Genomic DNA, 22667 nt, shown 5'->3' with positions numbered 1-22667 from the left:
TAAGCTCTTTGGGGAGTGTGAGAAACAGCTGATGATACACTTCTTGCCACCTTATATTTAGAGCAGCATTACCTAAAATACTTCATATTTTAAGGCTTAACAGAGCAGTATCAATTTGTAAGAGCGGATTTCCTCACCACACTTTCTTTCTCCTTTTTAAAAGCAATCCCTTCCATCACTCTTAATGTTATTTAGTTTTGAGTAGAATTGTTCAAATTTTACCAGCTAAACCATCTATTCGACCTTTTCTCAAGTACACTAAATTAATTGCATCTACAGTTTGTTTGGTTCTTTCAAACTGAAATAGAGAACATAATAATACAAAAGTAGGGAAAAACTAACCATAAAGGCATAAAAATTGAAAGGATGATTTATGGTGTGGTGTTCCAGCATTATCTCGTTTGGTTAAATTACCTACTTTTCATTAGAATAGCGTTCCTTTATCTTTGTGCCTAACTACAACATTTACCCTTTCCTTGTATGCACTTAGAGGCTATTCAGCATCCTAAGGAACTCTAATTAAACTCAATGTGGCATCAAATGCCTACAGGAAGTCTCAGGGACATATAGCTGTCCTTTTGTAAGACATACAATAAATACTTTGAAAGCCATTTAAGCCACTGAACGAATGAGAGTAGGGGAGGGAGAGAGAAGTAGAATCCAAACACACTAAAGATTGTTGATTATATCAGGGATGTCCAACAGCTGCAGTAGCTACTTGCCAAAAGCCCGAGGGCCATTACTACTTTGAATATCAATTTACATATATCCTTAAAGGGAATAATAACAAGTCTTACTTCTTTGGTAGTTTAATGAAACTTGTTCCTCTGAGCAGCTCAAACCCGAGCACCTGCTGCTGATCTGGAATTTGCTGGAAGAGGGTATTGGGGTCATGTATTTACAAAGTCAGAGCTGTAATTGGCTCGTTGCCGTGTGTTGCACATCTTAAGTGTTGCACCTTACAGCTTTCCTGTTGGCTACCAAAAAACCTAGCCACTGCTCTGCAGAGAAGGAAGCAGGCTCTCCCAGCACGCAGGCTGCGCATGGGTGAATTCTCACCTGCAGGAAACCATCAGCTTCCTTTAACATCCACCTACAAGCTAAATGTCTGAATTTTGAGAAGCAGAACTCTCAGGAAAGAAAGTATTTGTGTGCTTTGCATGTTTGTAACCCCACATATTACACTCATTACATTCGTTATAATGCTTCATCCAATCCTTTTGAAAGTTTCTTGACAGCACCGCTGTCAAGGTGGGAAGGTGCTTTCTACATTTAACCCTAAGTTAGTTTAACTATAAGAAATGTAACTAATTTCTTCTTCTTTCTAAGGGAAATCTAGCCCAACTACAGGCAAGTCCCATACGGTTGCTCTCTTGTCTTTGCAACCAGTCTCTCTCTGTAGGGCAGTGCAAAGTCATTGCATTACACTTTAATTTATACAAGGACATTTGATTTATACAGTAGCATGAAGAAAGTAAAGCTTTCCTGCAGATCTATCTTTGCATATGCTTGGCTTCCTTTTGTTTTGGGGGGGTTTCTGGACAATATGGATTAGTGAGCATAAAAGACACCTATTATCCTTTTCCCCCCTATACATTCCCTGTCAGCTTCTTTCTTTTGTTCTTCCATTCTTCTGATGGGAAGGCAAAAAAACCTCCCACTTGAAATAGCTTCCCCAGATAACAAGCTGCAGGAGTACAGACACCTCTGACTGCTCCAGGATGTTATGCATATTAGTTTAAATACACATCTGGCTTCTAAAATTCATCAATTTTGTAAGCACACTGAATTTTTACTGCTATCACTAAATAATACAAAATGCATTAGATTGTTCATCATTTATTTACTGGTGATTAGAAAACATTTAAGTGGAAGATTAAAGCTGAAGAAACTATGTAGTGTGGGAGGAAACTGGGATATGGAGTGGTGCAAAGCAAACCAAACCAAAACAGTACTTCCACTGCTCTTAAACTCTGTCCTGAATTACACATATTATGCATCTTTAAGATATTAAACATATTCTGGGGTTTTAAATAAGAAAAAAAAATATTTTTTGGAAACATATAAGTAATATTAGGGTAAAAAATTCAGTTTTTATTACAAGACAGAGGGTCAGCTTCCTCTGAGTACACCCTATGTCTCTGGGCAGAAGAGAGTATAATTTTCAGTTATGGGCTAATTTGTGACATGGTATGCTTATGAGCTCTACTAGGCTGTATCCTACATAAAAAGAGGAAAACCTGAAAAATTATGCTCTAAGATAGCTAAGAGAGAAAAGAGTATGCAAAATCATTTAGTGCAACCTTGGTTTTAGTTTCCTCCTTGCTCCAAATTTCCTGTCTGCGCCTGAGAGATTGTCGAAGGATATTTAAACTGATGAAGCCAGATGCAGATCTGAGATTGTGAATCCAAATCCCCTGAAAGGAGCCCCAAACCCACAGAAGGGTGAAATACAGCCTTCCCCCGACCTTGAGAGAAAAAAGGAAACTGACACACGGGGGCTGTGAGGGAATTGCAGCATGTTCCAGCCAGATCCCCAAATTGGATTGTCAGGGAGTCAGGAAATCTGCCAAGACAAACACATGCTGTTTAATATACAACAGCCCGAGATAATCTGTGCCTCAGTTCATCACTCGTAAAGTAGGAATAACATTCCATGCTTTATAGGGAGTGTATCTTAAGCATTTTGAGATAATCCTATAGTAGAGGAAGGCAAAAAATTCCCAAGATCCACCACCTCCATTTGATATACAAAACATGGAGAGACAAAGGTTAAACAACTTGCTGCAGTCACACATGGAGACAGGAGTACAGTCAGAAACTGAATCCAGACCTCTAAAATGACAGTCCAGTGTTTTAATCACTAAATCCTTCTTCTGCCTTGATTAAAACAGGAAACGAGAACACAAAGTATGCACTTATTCTGTAAATTCAACTTGTTACCACAAACATCTTAGAAAAATATATATAGTTCAAATATGGTTGTCTCTGCCCTGTGAATATTTTGATGAAACAAAAGGCGTGCATGTCATTCTGGAGGAGATCCATCATCAAACACCTGGTTCTCATGGGCCTCAATTAACACTGTAATTCAGAGTTGAGACAACACTGTAGTGGTTATAAAAACATCTGTTTATGTGAATTTTAAGACAATCTTGCATAATTTAGAAGATTAACAATGTCATCAGCGAATGAACTGCACTGAGAGTAAAGAATATTTGCCACCCCACCTGAGGAGAGGAGGAAGATACGAGTGGTGGTGTTGTTTGATGGTAAGGAAAGCATTCTTCCTTTTTAGTATGATGTTAGGTACCTTAGGTTTGCCAGACAGATTCAGTATACAAAACTATTTGCCCCCTCAGCTACTGTCTTTTACTGGGAAGACCCCAGTCATGGGCAGGGAGGGTAAAACACTCTGATGATTCACTCCTTTCCACCTTCTTTACCAAGACCCTATATTCTCTTTTCCATCTTATAATTACATGGAGATTCATCACATGATGAAAAGATATCTGTTCCCATCATAAAGGTGTATGAGTGCCCCTCACATCATGCAGAAGTTCCCCAAAGGGGTCACAGAAAAAGTGTGCTTTGGCTATGTAATAAAAGCCATGGGATATGCTGACCATGGAAAATAAATTGCCCATTGCAGGATTCCTCATTAGAGTTTTAACAGACATGCATTACTAGTTTTTAAACATTCTGTTTTCACTGTTTGAAAGAACTGCTTTTTCTTCTCAACTACAATTGCTTCACCACTTTTCTTCAATGGATTGAATCCTTAAAAATTTAACTGTCGTCTGAAACTATTTGAAGAAAATCAGGCATGAGAGCATGCAAATTTATTAACAGTGATTAATATATCAAAAATTCCTCCCCAAAGTAATGGGCAATTTCTATTTGATGACAGTGTTTCTTCCCACCAATTTCTCCTTCTAAGGGTCCACCATACTGGCATCAAAGGCTGTAAAACTGATCTTAGCCAGCGTTCAATAAAACAAGGACTTCTCAAAAGTTTTTTGAAAAGCCCAGTTCCCCTGCACAGGGCCCTGGATGGAAATGTTTGCCTCCTGGTATCCTGAGCAGATTGCAGAAAGGTCATGTAGGGGAACGTGAAGGACTGGCAACAGAGCCAGTTTCACCTACACTTTGCAAGGGCTGAGCTTATAGGTTCTTCTTTCTGCCTTCCTCACTTCTGCTAAAGCCTCACTAGATTTTCCAGAAGCCCTAAAAGCCAACAAACTGCCAGATGTCTTCCATCCCAAGTTCCCTTCAAGGTGGCACCACTACAGTTACAGCCTTAATAAGTAATCTGAACTGCTCCAAAACAAGAATTTGCCCAATAGGTAAAATTCAGTCTAACCATTTGATTCAAAAGAAAATATGTTAGACTAGAGAGCATACAAACTTTTAGAATTAATTTATCCTGTAAAACCAACACTTCTAGAAGGGAAGGGAACTGTTTCTGCCTGCCTACTCTTGAGACTCCAAGAGATTAACATCCGTTGCTTTATTTTATATCATATAAAAAAAATATTCTGATATTTGCTAACCATTTATTTTATTTTCACACACTTGCGCCTTTCTGAACAGACAGGATGTTCCTCTTTTGAACAGAAAAAGCTAATAATGCTAATGATACAAAAGGTAAAAGCACAATGCAGTAAGAGAAAGGATTGCTGGGTCGTATTCTAGTAAAAGGGTCCTCTAATAGCACAGTCCTCTGGACAGCAAATGCTAGTCAGAGACTATTTTTTTTACTGTGTTTTGATTTTATTTCCTTTGTAAGTTAATTTGTACCAGTTACTAGTAGTTTTGATAATTTTAATAGTTTTGATAAATAATTTCGATAGATTTTATTTTTCTATTTCTACAGAAAAATCCCTAGAAATTTTTACACATATGGGCCTTAACAGAAAATAAAGATCTCTCAAAAAAATCCACAGCAGTTGAAGACTAAATATTTGGTTGAAAACTATTACTTTCAGGTTTTTGTGAAAACATCTCAACTTCAGTACCCTGAAGGTCAAAACCCTTTTTTTGCACTGGCAGGTCTGACTGCATAACACACGTTTGATCTCTGTCAATCTTTAATTGTAGATAATTTCTAGAAATCCACAGCACGGACTGCGTAAAAATACCTTGCTAGATGGTATCTACATAGGTAATGCTTCTTACCCCTTAAAAATTCACTAGGTGTAGTTTTAAACCGAGTTGCAATGGTTTTATGTTTCGGTGTTCCCACTGAAGCATGTCTTTTTTGAAGCATTACTACCAGCAGTAACAGCTCTCATGCGGCTCAACGCGAGACTGCGCCGTGCAGACAGCAAACAGAAAGAGTCCTTTGTTCCCTAAGAGCTCTTTCCAAGCAGTTAGATATTCTTTTGCCTTTTTCTGGCTCACAAAATGACCCACGTGTCTTTATGCAAAATATTCAGTCAAAAAAAAAAATAAAAAATCACAGTTTCCAAGAAGAAAACAGTTATACTGCCAAAACACGGCATTTTATTTGAAGGACTTAGGAGGCATGGAGCAGAGGAACACCTGGAATAACTGTGAAAAGATAATTAAAAAAAAAAAAAAGACAGCATCAGAAGAAAGATAGGAACTTTGGAAAGGTGGGTAAAACCTGATTAAGCAGGAAACGGGAAAAAAAATTGAAACCGAAATAGTCATGCAATGAAGCAAAGATCTGTAATGCCCAAAACTCCGGGACCTCCTACGATAAGTCCCTCATGACTTCCCACTAGACCTTTGACCTGACCTTGTTCTTCTGAAGTTTCAGCTTCCTCTTCAATCTAGTGGATATTAAAAAGAAAATAATCCACCAGCAGTAGATTACAATCTACCTCACTTCACCTTTTAATGGCAGGTCCAAAACAATGATGGCACACTACTGCTTCCAAGTCCAGCACCAATACCAATGGTACAAGACCCATTGTGAAGTTTCATAAGTCAAATGACAGATCTTTTTTCCTTTTTGAGTTATTTCTTTCTTTGTTTTAATTTCAGGTTCAAAACCAGCAAATGTTGAATAGTAAAGCATTCAAAACCTAGGCAAAACCAGGATGAAAGAATGCTTGGGAACCCTAATTCACTTCCACATAAGAGAGAGCATATAACTAAGAACTACATGTCACATAAGTAGGAATTTAATTTTTTTCACTGTATTACTTGAAATGTTTTATTTATGTTGATACTTGTAAAATATTAGTAAGTTCATCCTCAGTACAGGCAAAGCATTTGGAAAATACTAGGGAAACCAAGAGAAATCAGATTAATCACTTACTCTATAACAAAAAATAAATAAATTTAAAACGTGGTTCCCAGTTTTACACCTTGTGCTCAAAGCTAACTATGCTTCAGTCACATTTGAGGACTGATCTTTGAACTTATATTCAGAGCTTCATTACGAGTTATTTCATTTTGCTGCCTCTTGTACCAGTCTCTGCCTTCTGATCTCATAAAAGATCAGACAGCTTCCTGGCATCTCACTAATTTTCTCTTTTGTAGAGCAGGTGCATAACAGTTTTCTAAAGTGATATAAGATCTGAAGCAGTATTTTAGTGTTACAAAAGTGATTACATATTTTTTTGTGTACTCTGTCATGAACAGCTAATTTCAATCAATTATAAGAAAATACGAAAACTAGTTAAATCTCTATCATATTGTATCATGCTTTAGGAATTGTATTCTCCAATCTAGTGTTCCCACTGAAACCACTGCAAAGGATGGTCCCTCCTCCCCCTCCCCCTGCAGGGGGCTGGAGAGGAGAACTTGAAGCACAAGGGGTAAAGAGCACAGGCTGAGATGAGAACAATTTTCTGGAAACAGCAATGAGATAAGAAAACCAAGAGTAACAGCAACAATATTAATAACAAAAGCGTGTAGGAGAGAGAGGCATGTAGTGGAGAAGCAGCTGGGCTCGGAACCCTGCAGGGAAATTAGTCAAAGGGCTGTCAATCAAGGGTCTGTTAAAGATGAAGGCTGGAAGGGGGTCACTGCATGTGCCAGATGGAAGGTTCCTCCTCCTCAAAATGACAGGTAGGACTGGAACCTTCTACAACAGGTATGAGGCTCTGGAAGTAGAGAGCCAGACAACTGATGAGGTGGGTGAAGGTCCTTCTGAGGTACTGGGGCCTCCTAAAACAACACCAGCTGTACAAGACCTCCTCTAAGAGGAAAAGAAGGGTAGTTGTAACAGCAGATTCCCTTCTAAGGGGAATGGAGGGTCTGATAAGCAGACTGGACTCAACTCACAGGGCAGTCTGCTGTCTGCCAGGGGCTCGGGTGAGGGATGTTACTGGAAAACTCTCAGTCTAACAGGGCCCTCTGACTACTTTGCACTATTGGCTGTTCAAACTGGCAGCAATGAAATAACAAAGAGAAGTCCGAGGGCAATCAAGAGACTTCAGAGTCCAGGAAAATTGGAAGAGAGATCAGGAGCACAGGTAGTGATTTCCTCGATTCTTCCAGTAGCAAGGAAGGATGAACTGGTGGTGACTGATAAGGAGCAGGGTGAGATACTCAATGAGTTTTTTATCTCAGTCAGGCTTCCTGCTTGTCTCAAGTCCTTGATCATCTTGGTGAGTGTGGGAGAAGTGTCCCACCTACTGTAAGCAAAGAGGAGGTTCGGGACCACTTGATGAAGCTGAATATCCACAAGCCTATGGGACCTGATGACATGCATCCAAAGGCTCTGAGGGAACTGGCTGATGTTGTTGCCAAACTACTCTTCATCATATTTGAAAAGTCACGGTGGTCAGGCAAAGTCACTGGTGAACGGAAAAAGGAAATGCCATTCCCATTTTCAGAAAGAGAAGAAAGGAAGATCTGGAGAACTACAGAGGGGTGAGCCTCACCTCTGTGCCTGGGAAGATCATGGAGCAGATCCTCCTAGAAGATATGCTAAGGCACATAAAAGACAAGGAGGTGATCTGAGACAGTCGGCATGGCTTTACTGAGGGCAAATTATGTCTGACCAGTCTGGTGGCCTATGATGGAGTGATGGCAATGGTCGACAAGAGAAGACCAATAGATGCCATCTATCCAGACTTCTGTAGGCTTGATATCATCCCACATGACATCCTTATCTGCAAATTGGAGAGACATGTATTTGATGGACTATTCAGTGGATAAGGAACTGATAGATGGATGCAACTATAGATTTCTGGTCAACGGTTCTGTGTCCAGATGGAGGCCAGTGATGAGAGGAGTCCCTCAGGGCTTTGTCTTGGGACCACTGCTCTTCAATGTCTTCATCAGTGACACAGACAGTGGGACTGAGTGCAGCCTCAGCAAGTCTGTAGATGATGCAAAATTGAGCAGTTGACACAACAGAACAATGGGATGACATCTCGGACAAACTTGAGAAGTGGGCCCATGAAAACTTCATAAAGTTCTGTAAGTCCAAGTGCAAGGTTCTGCAGCTGGGTTGGGACAATCCTAGACATGAGTACTGACTGGGAGAAGAAGTCATTGAGAGAAGTCCTGTGGAGAAGGACTTTGGGGTTTTCGTGGATGAGAAGTTGGATACGAGTCAATAGTGTGCACACACAGCGTGGAAGGCCAACTACATCTTGGGCTGCATCAAAAGCAGCATGGCCAGCAGATCAAGGGAAGTGATTCTTCCCCTCTATCTGCCCTCATGAGACCCCTCCCAGAGTGCTGCATTCAGCTCTGGAGTCCTCAGCACAAGAATGATGTGGGTCTGTCAGAGTGGTTCCAGAGGAGGGCCATGAAGATGATCAGAGGGATGGAGATGGGCTGAGGCTGCTGGAGTTGTTCGGCCTAGAGAACAGAGAAGGCTTTGTGGAGATCCTGTGCAGCCTTCCAGTACTTAAAGGGTTCTTATGGAAAGGAAGGAGAGGGACTTCTTATACTGATAGATAGTGCAGGACAAGGTGCAATGACTTTTAGCTAGAAGAGGGCAGGTTTAGCTTAGGTGTTAGGAAGAAATTCTTTACTCCGCACTGGAACAGGTTGCCTGGATGAGCTGTGGATACCCCATCCCTGGAAGTGTTCAAGGCCATACTGGATGGGGCTTTGAGCAACCTGATCTAGTGGAAGGTGTCCCTGTCCAAGGCAGGAGGGTTGAAACTAGATGATCTTTGAGGTACCTTGCAATCCAGACCATTCTATGGTTCTATTTTCATTCTTACAACTGGATCAGCAACTGAGCTCAAGAGTCTTAGAGAAATCACCAAACCAAATCACTCAAGTCAAAATGACACCAAAAACAGGGGGTTTACTTAGCTACTCAGAGACAGGATTCTAGTCTTGTTTTACCGGACTTTTCAAGTTATAAGAGTATAAAACATGGGTAAATTTACAACCACAGCAACCCAAGCATTTTACCCATTCATTTTTAACCACTCTTCTAGCCCATACTTGCCCTGTAAACAATTACTGTTCAAACATTGTGACTTTGTGGTATTTTGCTTGTCCAAAACATGAAATAAGCAAGTAGAAGTTTCTCAAGAAAACTCAATCAAATCAAAACCCACTGTAACACAACGCTACCTCTGTCTGAAAAAGGTTCTTCCATTCTGTGAGTTTTTGATTAAATTAGCTAATTTTAGCAAGAACACTGTCGTTGAAGGTAGTGTTTACAGAGTTTATGAACTAAACTCTTACAGAACAAAAGTGGTCAGAGAGCATTAAGTAATTTTCCAAAGAGTACTTACTGAAGATTATGATTCGGGCTGTTTGTTGGACCTGTAAACATAAAACAAACAAGCATTGCTGACAAGTTCAGCCCAAGGACAACATCATAAAAAAAGTCAATAACAATCTGAAGGAAACTGTCTCTTTAAGGAAAGTTTGTCTCAAGATTCAAACAAAACCCTCTGCATTCCTGCACATAATTATATATTGCTATTTTCAAGGCCACAAATAAAAATCAGATGAATCTACTGTCTGCTCAGGAAGCAACTTCAGTGGACCTAATATTTTTAGAAAATATCTTTCACCATAAAAACACAGGCTGTTAAAAAGACAAAGTGTTATCTTGACACATCACTTACCTTTTAACAAGCCTTACCTCAGGCTTACTCTCAGAGTTTATGGTGTGGCAAGGGGATACACAATTTTTATCACAGCAGGAACAAGGTTCAATACCCAGCATTTAGGGAATCACTACAAACTAAACCGTGGAGTTAACTATTTACATTACAAAGTTAGAATAAATTTTTAGAAAAATTTATCTGAAAATTTTTTTCCCATTGCTCCAGAGGCAAACTAAATAAAAGCTTGGCTTTTGGGCTGGATGATTAAGTCTCAAAAATGCAACAGAAGTACTTCTTGACAGGTGTGGTGTAACTTCACCTGTTGAAGGACAGAACTGGAGGCCAGGCTGTACAGAAGTGATATTTCACAAGGATGGGCCCAGCACTGTGAACATCAAATAGAAAACTGCTTCTCTTCCTTCCCTTCAGTACTTTTTTTTTTTACAGACTGAGTTAAGTAGTAGAGTGAAAACTCCAGGTAATGAAATGTTACCATTTCGTATTTTATATGTGCACTTCTTCAATTTTTTTTTATTCACTATGTATTTACAGACCTTTACATCTGTAATTACTTTCTTTTATTACCAAGTAAAGGGGCATCAAGTTCAACCAAGAAGTTCTGTGCTAGGAGAGAGGCACCAGGCCATCAATTTATTTATTTCCTTTTGTGTTGAGAATTCTTCTTAAAACATCAAATTAATTTCTCCTTATGCTATTGTGAAAACTAATACCTAGTCTATAAAGCAGACTGAGTAATTATGAAAGCCAGGAACTCACCAAGCCTGACAAACAACACTCCTGTTGCAGTTATTGTCTTCATGCCATTTGAAGCCACGCACTGGTAGTATCCCGTGTCTGTGGTATCCAGATCCTGGATTCTCAGTCGTGAACCATAATCTGTTTTTCTGATGATGATCCGTCTTGGCTCCTGAACCACTGGAGCATCGTTTTTTAGCCATCTGACGTTTGGAGATGGATTTCCTGCTACCTTGCAGTGGAGGATTGCTGTTTGCCCCTGGACTACAGTGATATTGTTTACTGGTTCCAAAAAGGTCAGGAAGTAACCTAAGAGGATAAAAGGTCATGAAAGATCAGACTTCAGTTGTGTTGTGATAAAAGCCTACCTAAAGGCACTTTATTAACAGAGAAGCTTGGAAACATCTTCAGTTTTCTTTCAGTCACATACTCAAGAAAATGCAATTCACTGTCCTAAGGAGACCACAGCATCACACTCCTATTTGTCTTTCGTGGCTGACTTCATGTTGGTGTGCAGGTAGGTATGCAGATTAGAAGGTCAAGAAAGAATTGATACCATTACAATCCTTACACCCTTTGTGGACACTTATCTTGAAGCAGTAATGACTTTTTCTACATCTCACATGCTTAACATCCTTACGTACATCTAATGCTGTTCTGTTCTAACAGCAAAATACATCCTTATTCCATAAAAGAGTAATCCCAACTGTAACCATACTGGAATATTATTGTAAGTTTACCACTTTATCTTCTGACTTGGAAGAAGTAAGAAGTAGTAAATCTTATCGTGGATTTGTCTTTAAAATAACTACCACTGGAAAAGTTTCTTTTAGATATTAATTTGACTTGCCAGTTACTCAAGAAAATCTTAAAATTAGTCTGATTTGGGCAGGCTCATCTAATAATTAAATTGTAATGCTATGTCTTACACTCAATTTAAAGAAATGATGTCTCAATTGAAGAAGTAACCTGTGAAATAGAGGGCACTTTTAATTTGATCACAGAGTGTCGTTTTTTTTACAGCAAGTCCAAAAATAGTGATTAAATTGGAGAAAGAAAGGTCTGTATGGGTATTGTGTAATAAGATTTAATGGGTTTAGTTTTTTTAAGTGAAAACTTACACAAGCACTAATTTGAGGTTCATTGAAAACAAAGGGCTTGTCAAGAAGCACGTAGGGTGTATTTGTGAATTCTGAGTGATAAAAAAAGAGAAAGAACTGAGGGGAGAACACTGTCAAAACTTGACAGTCGAATCTTTGGTAGGTTATTATTTTTAAATTTAATTTGGTCCTGCAAAGGAGTGCTGCAACTGACACACATCACACACTGACAGCTTGAAGGTATGTAATTCCACTGGAACAATAATGTGATTGTCAAAACAGGTAAGAAAAGTATCCAGCTGTCATGCTTATATGTTTGCTTTGGTGAATTTATACCAGCTAGACATAAAGCATCAGGAATACTTCAAATTATATTACATTTTTGTGTCAGTTGGATCCAAATATCAAACAACTTTGATGGATGTCCGCATGTGCCATTTCCTATCAGACTATTCTGCAATTGTTTAATTAAGAAATAGTGTATTACTGTGCAGGAATCTAACACCAGTAACACAATGGTCAACATTTGCAGTCCAATTGCTGAAATACCTTCAGAAAATTGATGTTCTGCTTTGATTTATGTTTGACAGGACCAGGAAATCAGTTCTTGTGTAATGGTTAGGTATACCACTGGAGAAGGGAGCAGTAGAAACATCAGGATATAATGAATTTGCAAAGCCAGATTTTGCTGGAAAACTGGATTTTGCTGGAAAACTGGATTGTTCTCTACCAGTGGCCTTTCAAAAGAAATCCTGCTTTAATGAATAATAGATAGTATAATGTAGGCAAGTGTGAATTTAAATTGAAATTTAAGTAAACGCAAATATATGTTCTCCACGATATATTGAAAACTTACAGGAAAATAATTTGTTATCCTTTCCCACAATAAAATAATCACTCTTCCTGTGATTTTGTTTTATGTTTCCCTATTGTTAATCTACAAATCTTTAGCAGGCTTCAAAATATTTTGTCAGAACACAAAAAATATTTCTTTTCAAATAGTCATATAAAAGGGAGAAAAAGTACACTAATGCTCTCACCAATGTCATACCACGACTGTGTCATTTGTTGTCGTTTCCAGGTAAATTTTATTAATGAAGAATTGTAATTACTATGACAACATTCTTGCAGGGAACAGAAAAACAGTAAATTGCCTTGTTAATACAGAAAATTGAAGGAGTTGATTGAAATTTCTACTTAAGCCAATATTTTATATATAACCATTTCTAGCAGCAAGAAAGACAGCATGATCAATCCTTCCACAAGTTAGAAAATAATTTTCTACAGCTATTTCACTCTTAGCTTGTTACTGAGAGAGTACAACAACATATTTTGTCACTTTTTCATAATCTGTATTTTATTCTCATCAGCATCACTGAGATTCTGGGCTGTATCCGTAGGGTCATTACGAGCAGAGAGAGAGAGAGATGCAATAATCCCAATCTATTCAGTGCCTGTCAGGCCACACCTGGAGTATTATGTCCAGTTCGGGTCCCCAAAATTCAAGAATGACACAGGAAGACAGGAGAGGGTCCAAAGGAGGGCTCTCAATATGATAAAAGAGTTGCAGAACCTGTCCTATGAGGAAAGACTTGAAGTAGTTAAGTCTCTTCCACCCATAGAAGAGAAGTGTCAGGGGAGACCGTTACAGTTTTGCAGTATTTAAGAGACATCTACAAGGACAACGGAGACTCTCTTCACAAGGAGTTACACGGAGAACACAAAGAGCAAGAAGTGCAAGTGGCATCAGGAGATGTTCCATTTCAACAGAATACAGACTTTTTTTGCAGTGAGAACAGACTCCCCAGAGATGTGGAGGAGCCCCTATCACTGGAGGTTTCCAAGATGTAACTGGACAGAGTGCTAGAGCATTTTGTCTAGGTTTTCTTTCAACCAAAAGGTTGGACCAGATGATCTTCTGAGGCACCTCCCAACCTGGGGTGTTGTGTAGTTTAGTGGGTCTGTGATTTAGCAATCATGGGGACAGCCTGAATGTGCTCATACAAGGGAGGCAATACAGATGGTTTAAGGGCTTTTTTGGGAAGAACTTGGTCCACTTCCAGCATGGAGACAGCACAGAGGTACATTCATCTGGCTCAGAGATGTTTCTGACTCCTAAGAAATGAAAGAGGCAGAGAAGATGCTGTCTAAAATGTGGAGCCAATTCAAGCACTGTAAGGTCACAGCCAGGGATTGTGGGTTTTCTGCCTCTTTGTTATACTTTCTGTTCTTCACACACAAGTACATGAAAGGTCTACATTGCTCTCGTGCCACTGGTCAGCTGTTGTGCAACTGGTCAGCTTGCTCACTTTACCACTATTTAACTTCTGATTTAAAATGAGCTGGGTTAAGTCTTCTTTTTGGGATAGTCATGGATATTACATTCCAATAAACCTGGATGAAAACCGATGGTAAATTTACTTATTAGGACTTTTTAACTAAGGGTTAAATCCATGTTAGGCCGTTCTGCTTTAATAATTAAACCATGGGTACTGTAGGAAGTAATTAGATCCATACCTTTCAAGCCATCCAAAGTATTTCATATGAATCCATGGATCTGATCCTATTATTAACTAGAACAAAACCATTACTACCAAAATCAATGCCAAAGATTTATGAATTAATTCAGACCCAGTGCGATTAAATAGGCTTTCCCTGAATTCAGTGTAACTGCATCCATTTCCTGCAGGTCAGAATTTGGCTTTAGTTCATTATTTCTCCTGCCAATTTTACAGGTATTTTCCGCAGTGTTTCACATTACCTTGCTGCTACAAACCAAGTAAAAAATATTGTAACCTACTGAACTTTGAAGCATTTGTGTTTTCCAGAGTTCTCTAGAGCAGCTTAGGAGCAGCAGGGCAACTCATTGCCCATCCTCTGCCTTTGTCAATACTCTGAAGTGCAACACTCTCTGTTTGCTAGTTCCATTTCCTCTCTGAGAAACGATGTTGAAGTTTGATGTTTATGTACTCACTGATTCTGAAGTAATCATACGGCAGAGCGGGCATTTTTTGAGCTGCTCTGTTATTTGGTGTCCACTTTAGATAACCCATAATTGCAATTCTTTCAAACAAAGTGGAAAATTTAACCAACCATGTTCTTAAGAACGTTTTCTTTATTTAATTTCTGTGGTGATAATCACCAGTTACTTTTTTGTGATTGTACGTCACACCACAAACACAGTGTAGATGCCAGTTTGATGCCATGGTTTGGGGAAAAAAACAAGTTTTCCCAGGATAAATCAGGACCTCAACAATGTGCAAAACAATTTTTTTTCCCACGTAGCTTTCTTTCTCTCATAATAAACCTTAATTTGGAGATGTATGGAGGAAAATCAAATCTGAAGGTGCTAGAATTTGTATTTAAATTGTGTCCTCTGTTTTGTGTTAAATATCAGTCCACTAGAATTTTTTAAAACTTTAACAGAACTGTTAATCTGTTTTAATACTAACACAGTTTTGAAACAAAGAATAAATACTCTCTATAAAATATTTTGGGTCTGTTACCTACAGTAACTTTTAAATGTCATGTTATAAAGAATCATATCTTATCTGGGAGATGGATAATAAATAGAATTTTTTAAAAACTATGAATATAATGTCCAGAAATCTTCTGTGTTGTATAAATACTATTATTGTATACTATTTTTTTATACCCTTGTTTCCAAGGGTCATTGAAATGAAGGAAGATGCTTCCTTTGCCTTCAGTGGTCTTTGGTTTGGCTTAAACTACTGCAAAAGGAAAAGCTATCTGGTGGATATTTCTGCATTTGCTGTAGACAACAATGCTCTAAATTAAATTTCTCTTTTATTATGGTTTCTAACATAGTCTACAACCAATACTAGTACTTATTTTGCTTGAACAGAGTAAAACCTGATCTTTCAAGAAGCTATGAGAGGATAATTCAACTTAATCTATGTATTATACTATGCTATCATAATCTATGTACCCTATGAATAACGTAGCTTATGGAAATGACTGACATGAACCCCAGCAAAACTCTTTCATATTTTGAGAAACCTTTGTTAGGTTGCCAGTACTTTGTATTTTTAAATGGAATAAATTTGATATAAATATATCAAAGAGAATCCCACAGCAAATCAAAATTAAGATGACAAGTCTATTATTCATGTTTTGGCAAGAATGTAAAAATAAACTTTCCCAGTGTATGTCAAATCCTTGTCAAGATATGCACAAGAATAGATACTAAGCTAAAAACATAAAGGGTGCAACTATCACTAAGACCTCACGTGCGTATTATATTTCTTAGTTTTATTTACATTATTCTGGCACTTACATGTTCAAGTTATTGGCTCAAACCATATGTGCTATTCTTGGCATAAACACAGTATAAAATGATTGCTCTGCTTCTGTTATTTTAAGATTTGAGCCATGATTTTGAAGTTCATTCTAAAAAAAAAATACTTTAAACCTCCTTAGTCACTTTAGATCAAATCAATCCTGCCTTAGTTGTTTTCCAGTTTTAGTTTCTGTTCATTTTTTGCTGTTATTACTCCTTTTTGCCTATATGACTTTAAAAATAGTTATGCACTCCTAATTTTAAAATGAGCTTCGGGATGGCATCCATGAATAGTGTTTAGTAAAAATTTGCAACTCCTTCTATTTCAGAACTTCTAAATCATTCATGAATATTGAAGTCTCATGAGATGGGATGATATCATCAACCTTATTTTGCAACAGGGAAACTAAAGCAAGGGGAGTTTAGGTGACTTTCAAAATTCACACGTGGGCTAAGTGGCAATATCTATGATGCTATACTGAGTTTCACATCTTTCTGTGTGCCTGAGATACTGAGATTCTTAGATAATCATCCATTTTGGCTCCTATCCAAGTTGATTCACCACTCTTTCTGCGTTGCTTAAGGGAAACAAACACTGACTATCCAATTGCTGAGAAAAAGAAAGGAAAATTTGAGCCATAAATTGCTGGATACCTGAAGATAAAACAGTCTTTTTTAGACTAGGTAGTAACAATTACATACAAGTTTTTATCACTTTTTAGAATACTTATTTCTCCACCAGAAATATATAACTTTATCCAACAGTCAGTAAAAGCCCATAAAGCCACCAGTTTGGTTATTACAGAACACACCACAGCTTACAGGAATGTTGGCTTTAGATATTCAAAATTTAAAATCAAACTTAGAGCATCTTCAGGTTCACGGCGTAAAACTTTCTAGTTTCAAAACCCCCATAATAACATGGAAAGAGTTGCTGGGCGTTGGAATGGGCTGCCCAGGGAGGTGGTGGAGTAACCACCCATGGAGGTGTTTAAGAAGAGACTGGATGTGGCATCTGTGCCGTGGTCTGGTTGCCATGATGGTGTTCAGTCACAGGTTGGACTCAGAGCTCTTTTCCAACCCGACTAATTCTGTGATTCTTCTTCTTCTTTTTTTTTATTTTTTTAAGATAAAAATAAAAGAACAGGAGCTTTCCTACCAGAGTTCTTCCAGATTACAACCTTCTGCAATGGTATTTTAAGGCTGATATAAACCTACGTCCAACACAAAATACTTTAGGGGAAATTATTTTGAATAATTAAACTTCTGATATTTCCATTAGAAGCAAAGTGATAATTTCTTTTTCTATAATAGGACATAATTTCTCACCTAGGACATACAGTTTAGCTTATGGCATGTCTGATAATTAACCTGAGGAAGACAACACTGTTCCAGAATTTACTGTGTTACAGATACAGTACTAAGTATAAAGTGTTCACAGAATTGACATGTAATCTATAAAGATTATAAAAGAATTGCAGAGTGTTCTGGGCTTATAAAAGAATTGAAGACTATAATAAGAAAAAACATACATGGAAGTTGCTATAATTCAAAGTATTTCTTTCTAGAGGCATGTATAACAACATTGTTCTAAGTACAAGAGTTCAGGGGACATGGATGACACCGTAACACCTTGGCCAGGCAGTGAGAGTCCAGGAGAGTGACTCTTTCTGAGAGTAAATCAGAACTGGAAATACACTGAGAAATACCATCCTAATAAGGAAGGTAAATTAAAGTCAAAGACTCATGATTTCTTGCACAGAACATTTTCCTAAATAAAAAAACAGTCCTACCAACTATTCACCCCTCTGCTTTCTTTAACCACAATACGAGGATGAGTGATTTACAATATATTGGAGCTGGGTTAGGAAATGGAGAGGATGTTGTCAGGTCTCCCAAAATACATATGAATAGTTAAGGAAACTACGCTGTAAAATAAATTGATTTGCTTCACAGGCTCTTGAAATGTCCTCAGGAACAAGCAGTTAACAACTGCCAATACAGGAATGAAGCAAAATTAGCACTGAAATACTGTCTCAGTGTGCACTGTATCTCCTCCTCCAAAGTCAGTGGACTTAGGCTCTCTTATGAGTAGAAGGAAAACTATTTTTGAACAGTAATTTCTCATACTTGAAGGACTGAAGATCTCACCTAGCTCAAGAATCCAATTTTATGAGGTGGAATGGTTTTGTTTTCTTGTTTTCTTGAACTCCCAGACGAGGCTGTGAACAGACAGGTACCACCCATCCTAGGCTACTGCCTGTTCAGGAGCAGGTCTTTGCGGGGTCACAGTTAGGATGTGGACTGTTTTTTGGGTCACCAGTCACATATATAAAAAGCCACTACTTTCAGAACACATACAACTGGTTCCTGACAGGTTACCTCAGGTCAAGTCAAAGCAGCAGGAGTAGTCAAGTAAAAAACTGTATTTATCATGTCAGTACCTCTTGAACCAGAATAAGTTCCTAGGCACACTTGTGCAGAAACCACAGTTAGGGTCAGAGGCTTGAGGCACCACGTCTTATGGAGCAACCCCACTCACTAAATGGCTCAGCTATTGCAGGTTGCCCTTTCTTATTCATTTTTTTTAACTGTTAAAGTGTATTGCTCAAATGTCCTCACCAACACACATCATTTATGATGTAAGATTTTACTGGCAGCTCATCTACGGATGAAGAGTCTGCATTTTACCCTTTAATACCTTCCCCAGGCTTGTTTTGAGATTACAAGACTGAGAGTGGCAGGCCCCTCCATGAGGATGCACCAACACTGTTCATCACCAAAAGAACCCTTTTTTTTTTTTTCAGCTTGTGCCACAACTCTTGCATTTATTTGTGATTAACAGACAAGTTCTTTCTCTCCCCCCAGGACTCAGAAAGGAAAGCTCCCTGTTGGCCTCGTCCAGGCTAACCCTCTGCTGAAGTGAGAGAAATAGGGAATGTCACTCCTTCCCCAGCATCACCTCCTCCCTCACCATTATTGGTAGGAAAACTGGCCAAGTGTGGGAAGGTGGGCAGAGAGCAGTGCAAGACCCATCAGGCAGTGAGTCTGGGTATTTACAAAGCATGGAGCAGACACTGTTCTGCCTCTTGAGCAGGGGAAAGAGATTTTTCAGGACCCAGGAAGAATTTGGGAAAATAGGCAAAATATCATCTTTGCGAAGACTGTCTGGATTAGGAGGAGAATTGTGTTCACATCTTTTATTTTTATTCCAAAGAAGACCTGAGTTCTTCTACAGCAAATGTTCAATGCTCTGCTCTGGTTTTCAGTGAAACTTTGCTTAAAGACAATGCTCTTCTGGTGCTTCACGTGCCCACCTAAAGGAAGCAGGGGAAGATAAATTCTCCTCAAAACCCTAGGCCAAGTCATGGTCCCCTCTCATGAACTAATCAGAAAGCAAGCTTCACTTGCAGGAAGAGATTAACTACTTTTTTTAAGTGCACATTATTAATAATACCTTGCTTAACCTGGTTATTTCTTTTGAGACAGAATCATTTTTCAAGACTTCTGGAGGATTCTAGAGCAGAGGATGACTAATACACTTGGCATTTCTAAAGTGACTTTAAATTTGGGTATTATTAAAGCCTGTTATTTTCAGATTTGTTTAGAGTCTATTCTAAAATAAGAAAAAAAAATAGAGGTTACAAGCAAATCAGAATAACTAAAGATTTCTCAAGAAAGAAAAGAAGGTTGATGAGATGGAAGAAGCTGAAGAACTCTTCCTAATGGTCTCTACAGTATGCGCAAACATTGAAGTAGAACTGTCCAATGTTTTTTTGAAACAAAACCTACTACCTTATTATGACACAGAAACAGATGGGTTAACATTTCAACTAAAGAAACAAAAATTTCAGCCAAGGGACTTCTGCTTGTCTGGAGAATTTTGTAGCCACGGAAATAAAAGGGAAGCAAAATGAGGCCATTTCCAGACCAGGCATGCTGGAAACTAACAACTGATTCTATACAAATGAATCATTTAAGAACAAGGGCCTCTGTTTTGTTTTGTTTTGTTTTTTCTGAAGGAAATACAAAATTCTTATGATGTAGAAATGTTTTATGTGTGATTAATTACTTCCTTAGACAGGTATTGCCTGTGGCTCTGCAAAATAAGGAAATAACTGCTACTTCTTTCTCATCAAGAATTTAACCAAGCACTGTCACATGGAAAAAAAAAAATTCTTTTATGTCTGTACCCTTAAAAGCTGAGACAGGACAGAAGAGAAAAGTGGGGCCAACTTGCCAAGCAAACAAGCTGGTCAGATGCAGTTAAAGATTAGTCACGGACCTTTTTCCATCAAAAGAATTGGGTACAGGGGTGTGAATAAAGCACTTGGTAGTATACAGTGCTAAGTGACAGGAACGACCATTACTGAGATTTATTCCCATAACAGATGACAAATTTTAATCCTCTAAAATAATTCATGAGCTTCAGAAAGTGGGAAGAGTCGAGAAAAGCAATATACCAGGTCTTCCTCATGAACAGGAGGGACGCAGTCCTACGCTCACAATCAGTAGCAAGGTGGTTAGACATATGCAAACATAAGCACATCTTTTTCTTAACCACTTAAGGACAAAATTTAAAGGAAGACTCTGTAAAAAACCTTTTAATAGGCACAGTCAGTGTAAGAAATCTCACTAGTACACAAGCGAAGCACAATAAGGATTACATGACATTGGATATCTATGAGGAGACTAAATTCCAAAGTACCCTCACAGAAATGCTCCTCTGAAGGAGAAACTACAAGAATAACATCTGACCAGCATCACAGAGCTTTGCAGACTTCAACATGTGCTCATCTAATGATGCTAACATGACTACCTGACATTTTTTCTGAGCATAAGAGTTGGCATTACCAGGGCACTGCATCCCTAAAAAGAAAAAAAATCAGTACTACAAGTGAGAAAATACGGTTCTTCAGGCAGAACACTGAAAAATGTCCTGCTTTAGAAAACTGCACCATATTGCAGCTGGAATCACAATTTGCAGTAAATACGTGTGTTTTCAGATTAAGAGTAGCATTTGGAACCATAGTTTTAAGTGATGAAGTATCATGGAATTTGCATTAACTAAGATACTAGGAATTCTGACATTACAGTCAGTTTTAAAAAAAAAACAAACCAGCAAATGCTAATGTTCAGTGCTACTTAAAAAGTAAGTATTCTTCTGTTGTCGTGGGCTAGATTTAATTACTGCATTGCAAAGATATTTAGAGATACCAACACTTAAGATTTACCTACAGAGGCCAAATGTGGCACTGTACAGAATTAAATCAATTTCATGGCAACAGTGTGAATCAAAATATTCTAGGAAGGTAATAATAGTCCTCTGTGTTTGGATCAAACATCTAATCCCTTTGGGGGGGAGGACACAACATTCTTAAAAATTAATTTTTATGGAGTCCTTTAACCTCGCTATCCCTGCTTGGAATCAGAAGTATTAAGTGACACAAGGTTACCTTTCTTACAGACTTGCATTAACAGGTAAATCAAGGGAACGTACAATAACAGTATTTTTGATGGTCCTTTCCAAAGTATGTTTATATTTAGGAAGGTGAAGAAAAAGAAACTACATTTTACCTTTGGGTGTTGGAATTGGTCTCTCAAGTCTATCCACATGACCTAAGGGGTCATTTGAATCTGGAATTTCCATTTCACCTAGGAAGGAATAAAAAGATTTGGTTGAATTGAGGTTCTGGGTTAATCTTTCTGTTAAACAGCGTTACACCATTGAGTTCAGCAAACTCACTCAGTCCAGATTCTGCTCCCAGAGTAGCACACAGGAAACATACCCTGACAAGGTCAGGATTTATCCACTGCAGATTAGAAAACTTTACAATAATTTACTTTGTGGATTTGTGTTTGGCAAAGACGGGTAGCACTGAAAACTACTTTTCATTTCTTACCAGAATAAAATTCAAACAGTTTTACAAAGAATACAAATATTTCCTGTCAGCAGTGCTAGCTTGCAAAATTAAGCAGCACCTCAGCTGTACTGACAGTCTCAGTTGCAAAATGACATAAGTTTACCTTTGAAGTTACATTACAGTAACTCAGATTCTATTTCCAGGGGTCAGACTCATCATCGCTGCTGACTTTCTTATCCTGTTCTCAGCCTCATCCCTAAAGGATATCTTCCACAAATGAAAATATAATGATGTTACTTAAGCATTTCAAAGCATGAGGAAAGGGATAGAGATCTTCTGTCTGTCCTCCTTGTTTGTGTCTAACATATCAGAGCAAGTCAGCAGACAGCAGACAGTACTTTCATGTTCCTTTGCATTTGTAGGTCTTGCTGAACCCTGACCATTATAAATCAGTTGACCTGTCTACTCTCCCTTTTGAAAATATGATGTTGTAAGGAACAGAGCTGAAATTCTACATCAGATAAAGCTGCAGATGTGCCTTAACTAAAACAACTTCTAAAATTACATCCCTTTTTTTTTTTTTTTTGACCTTTTCTAATTTACATTTAATTGTCAAAATTCTTTATGGCTTTGGGATGTC

General features: G+C 38.3%; 1 protein-coding gene across 1 annotated transcript in view; it reads right to left on the bottom strand.

The window, feature by feature from the left end:
* ROR2 (receptor tyrosine kinase like orphan receptor 2) overlaps window positions 1-21814 on the bottom strand; it is a 43496-nt gene extending 21682 nt beyond the window's left edge. Inside the window, exons 1-3 of the mRNA XM_018086205.2 lie at window positions 21741-21814; window positions 10785-11072; window positions 9687-9717 (exon numbers count right to left, since the gene is read on the bottom strand). Of these exons, the coding sequence (XP_017941694.1) occupies window positions 9687-9717; window positions 10785-11072; window positions 21741-21813 (392 nt within the window). The 5' untranslated portion in view covers window position 21814. The remainder of the gene's footprint in view (window positions 1-9686; window positions 9718-10784; window positions 11073-21740) is intronic.
* Between the last annotated feature and the right edge of the window lie 853 nt (window positions 21815-22667).

The sequence above is a fragment of the Manacus vitellinus genome, unplaced genomic scaffold (assembly GCF_001715985.3).
Source record: "Manacus vitellinus isolate BGI_N305 unplaced genomic scaffold, ASM171598v3 scaffold_9_pilon, whole genome shotgun sequence".
NCBI classification, from domain to species: Eukaryota; Metazoa; Chordata; class Aves; order Passeriformes; family Pipridae; genus Manacus; species Manacus vitellinus.
The sequence above is the reverse complement of the archived record's forward strand: the minus strand, read 5'-3'. Positions and strand labels throughout refer to the sequence as shown.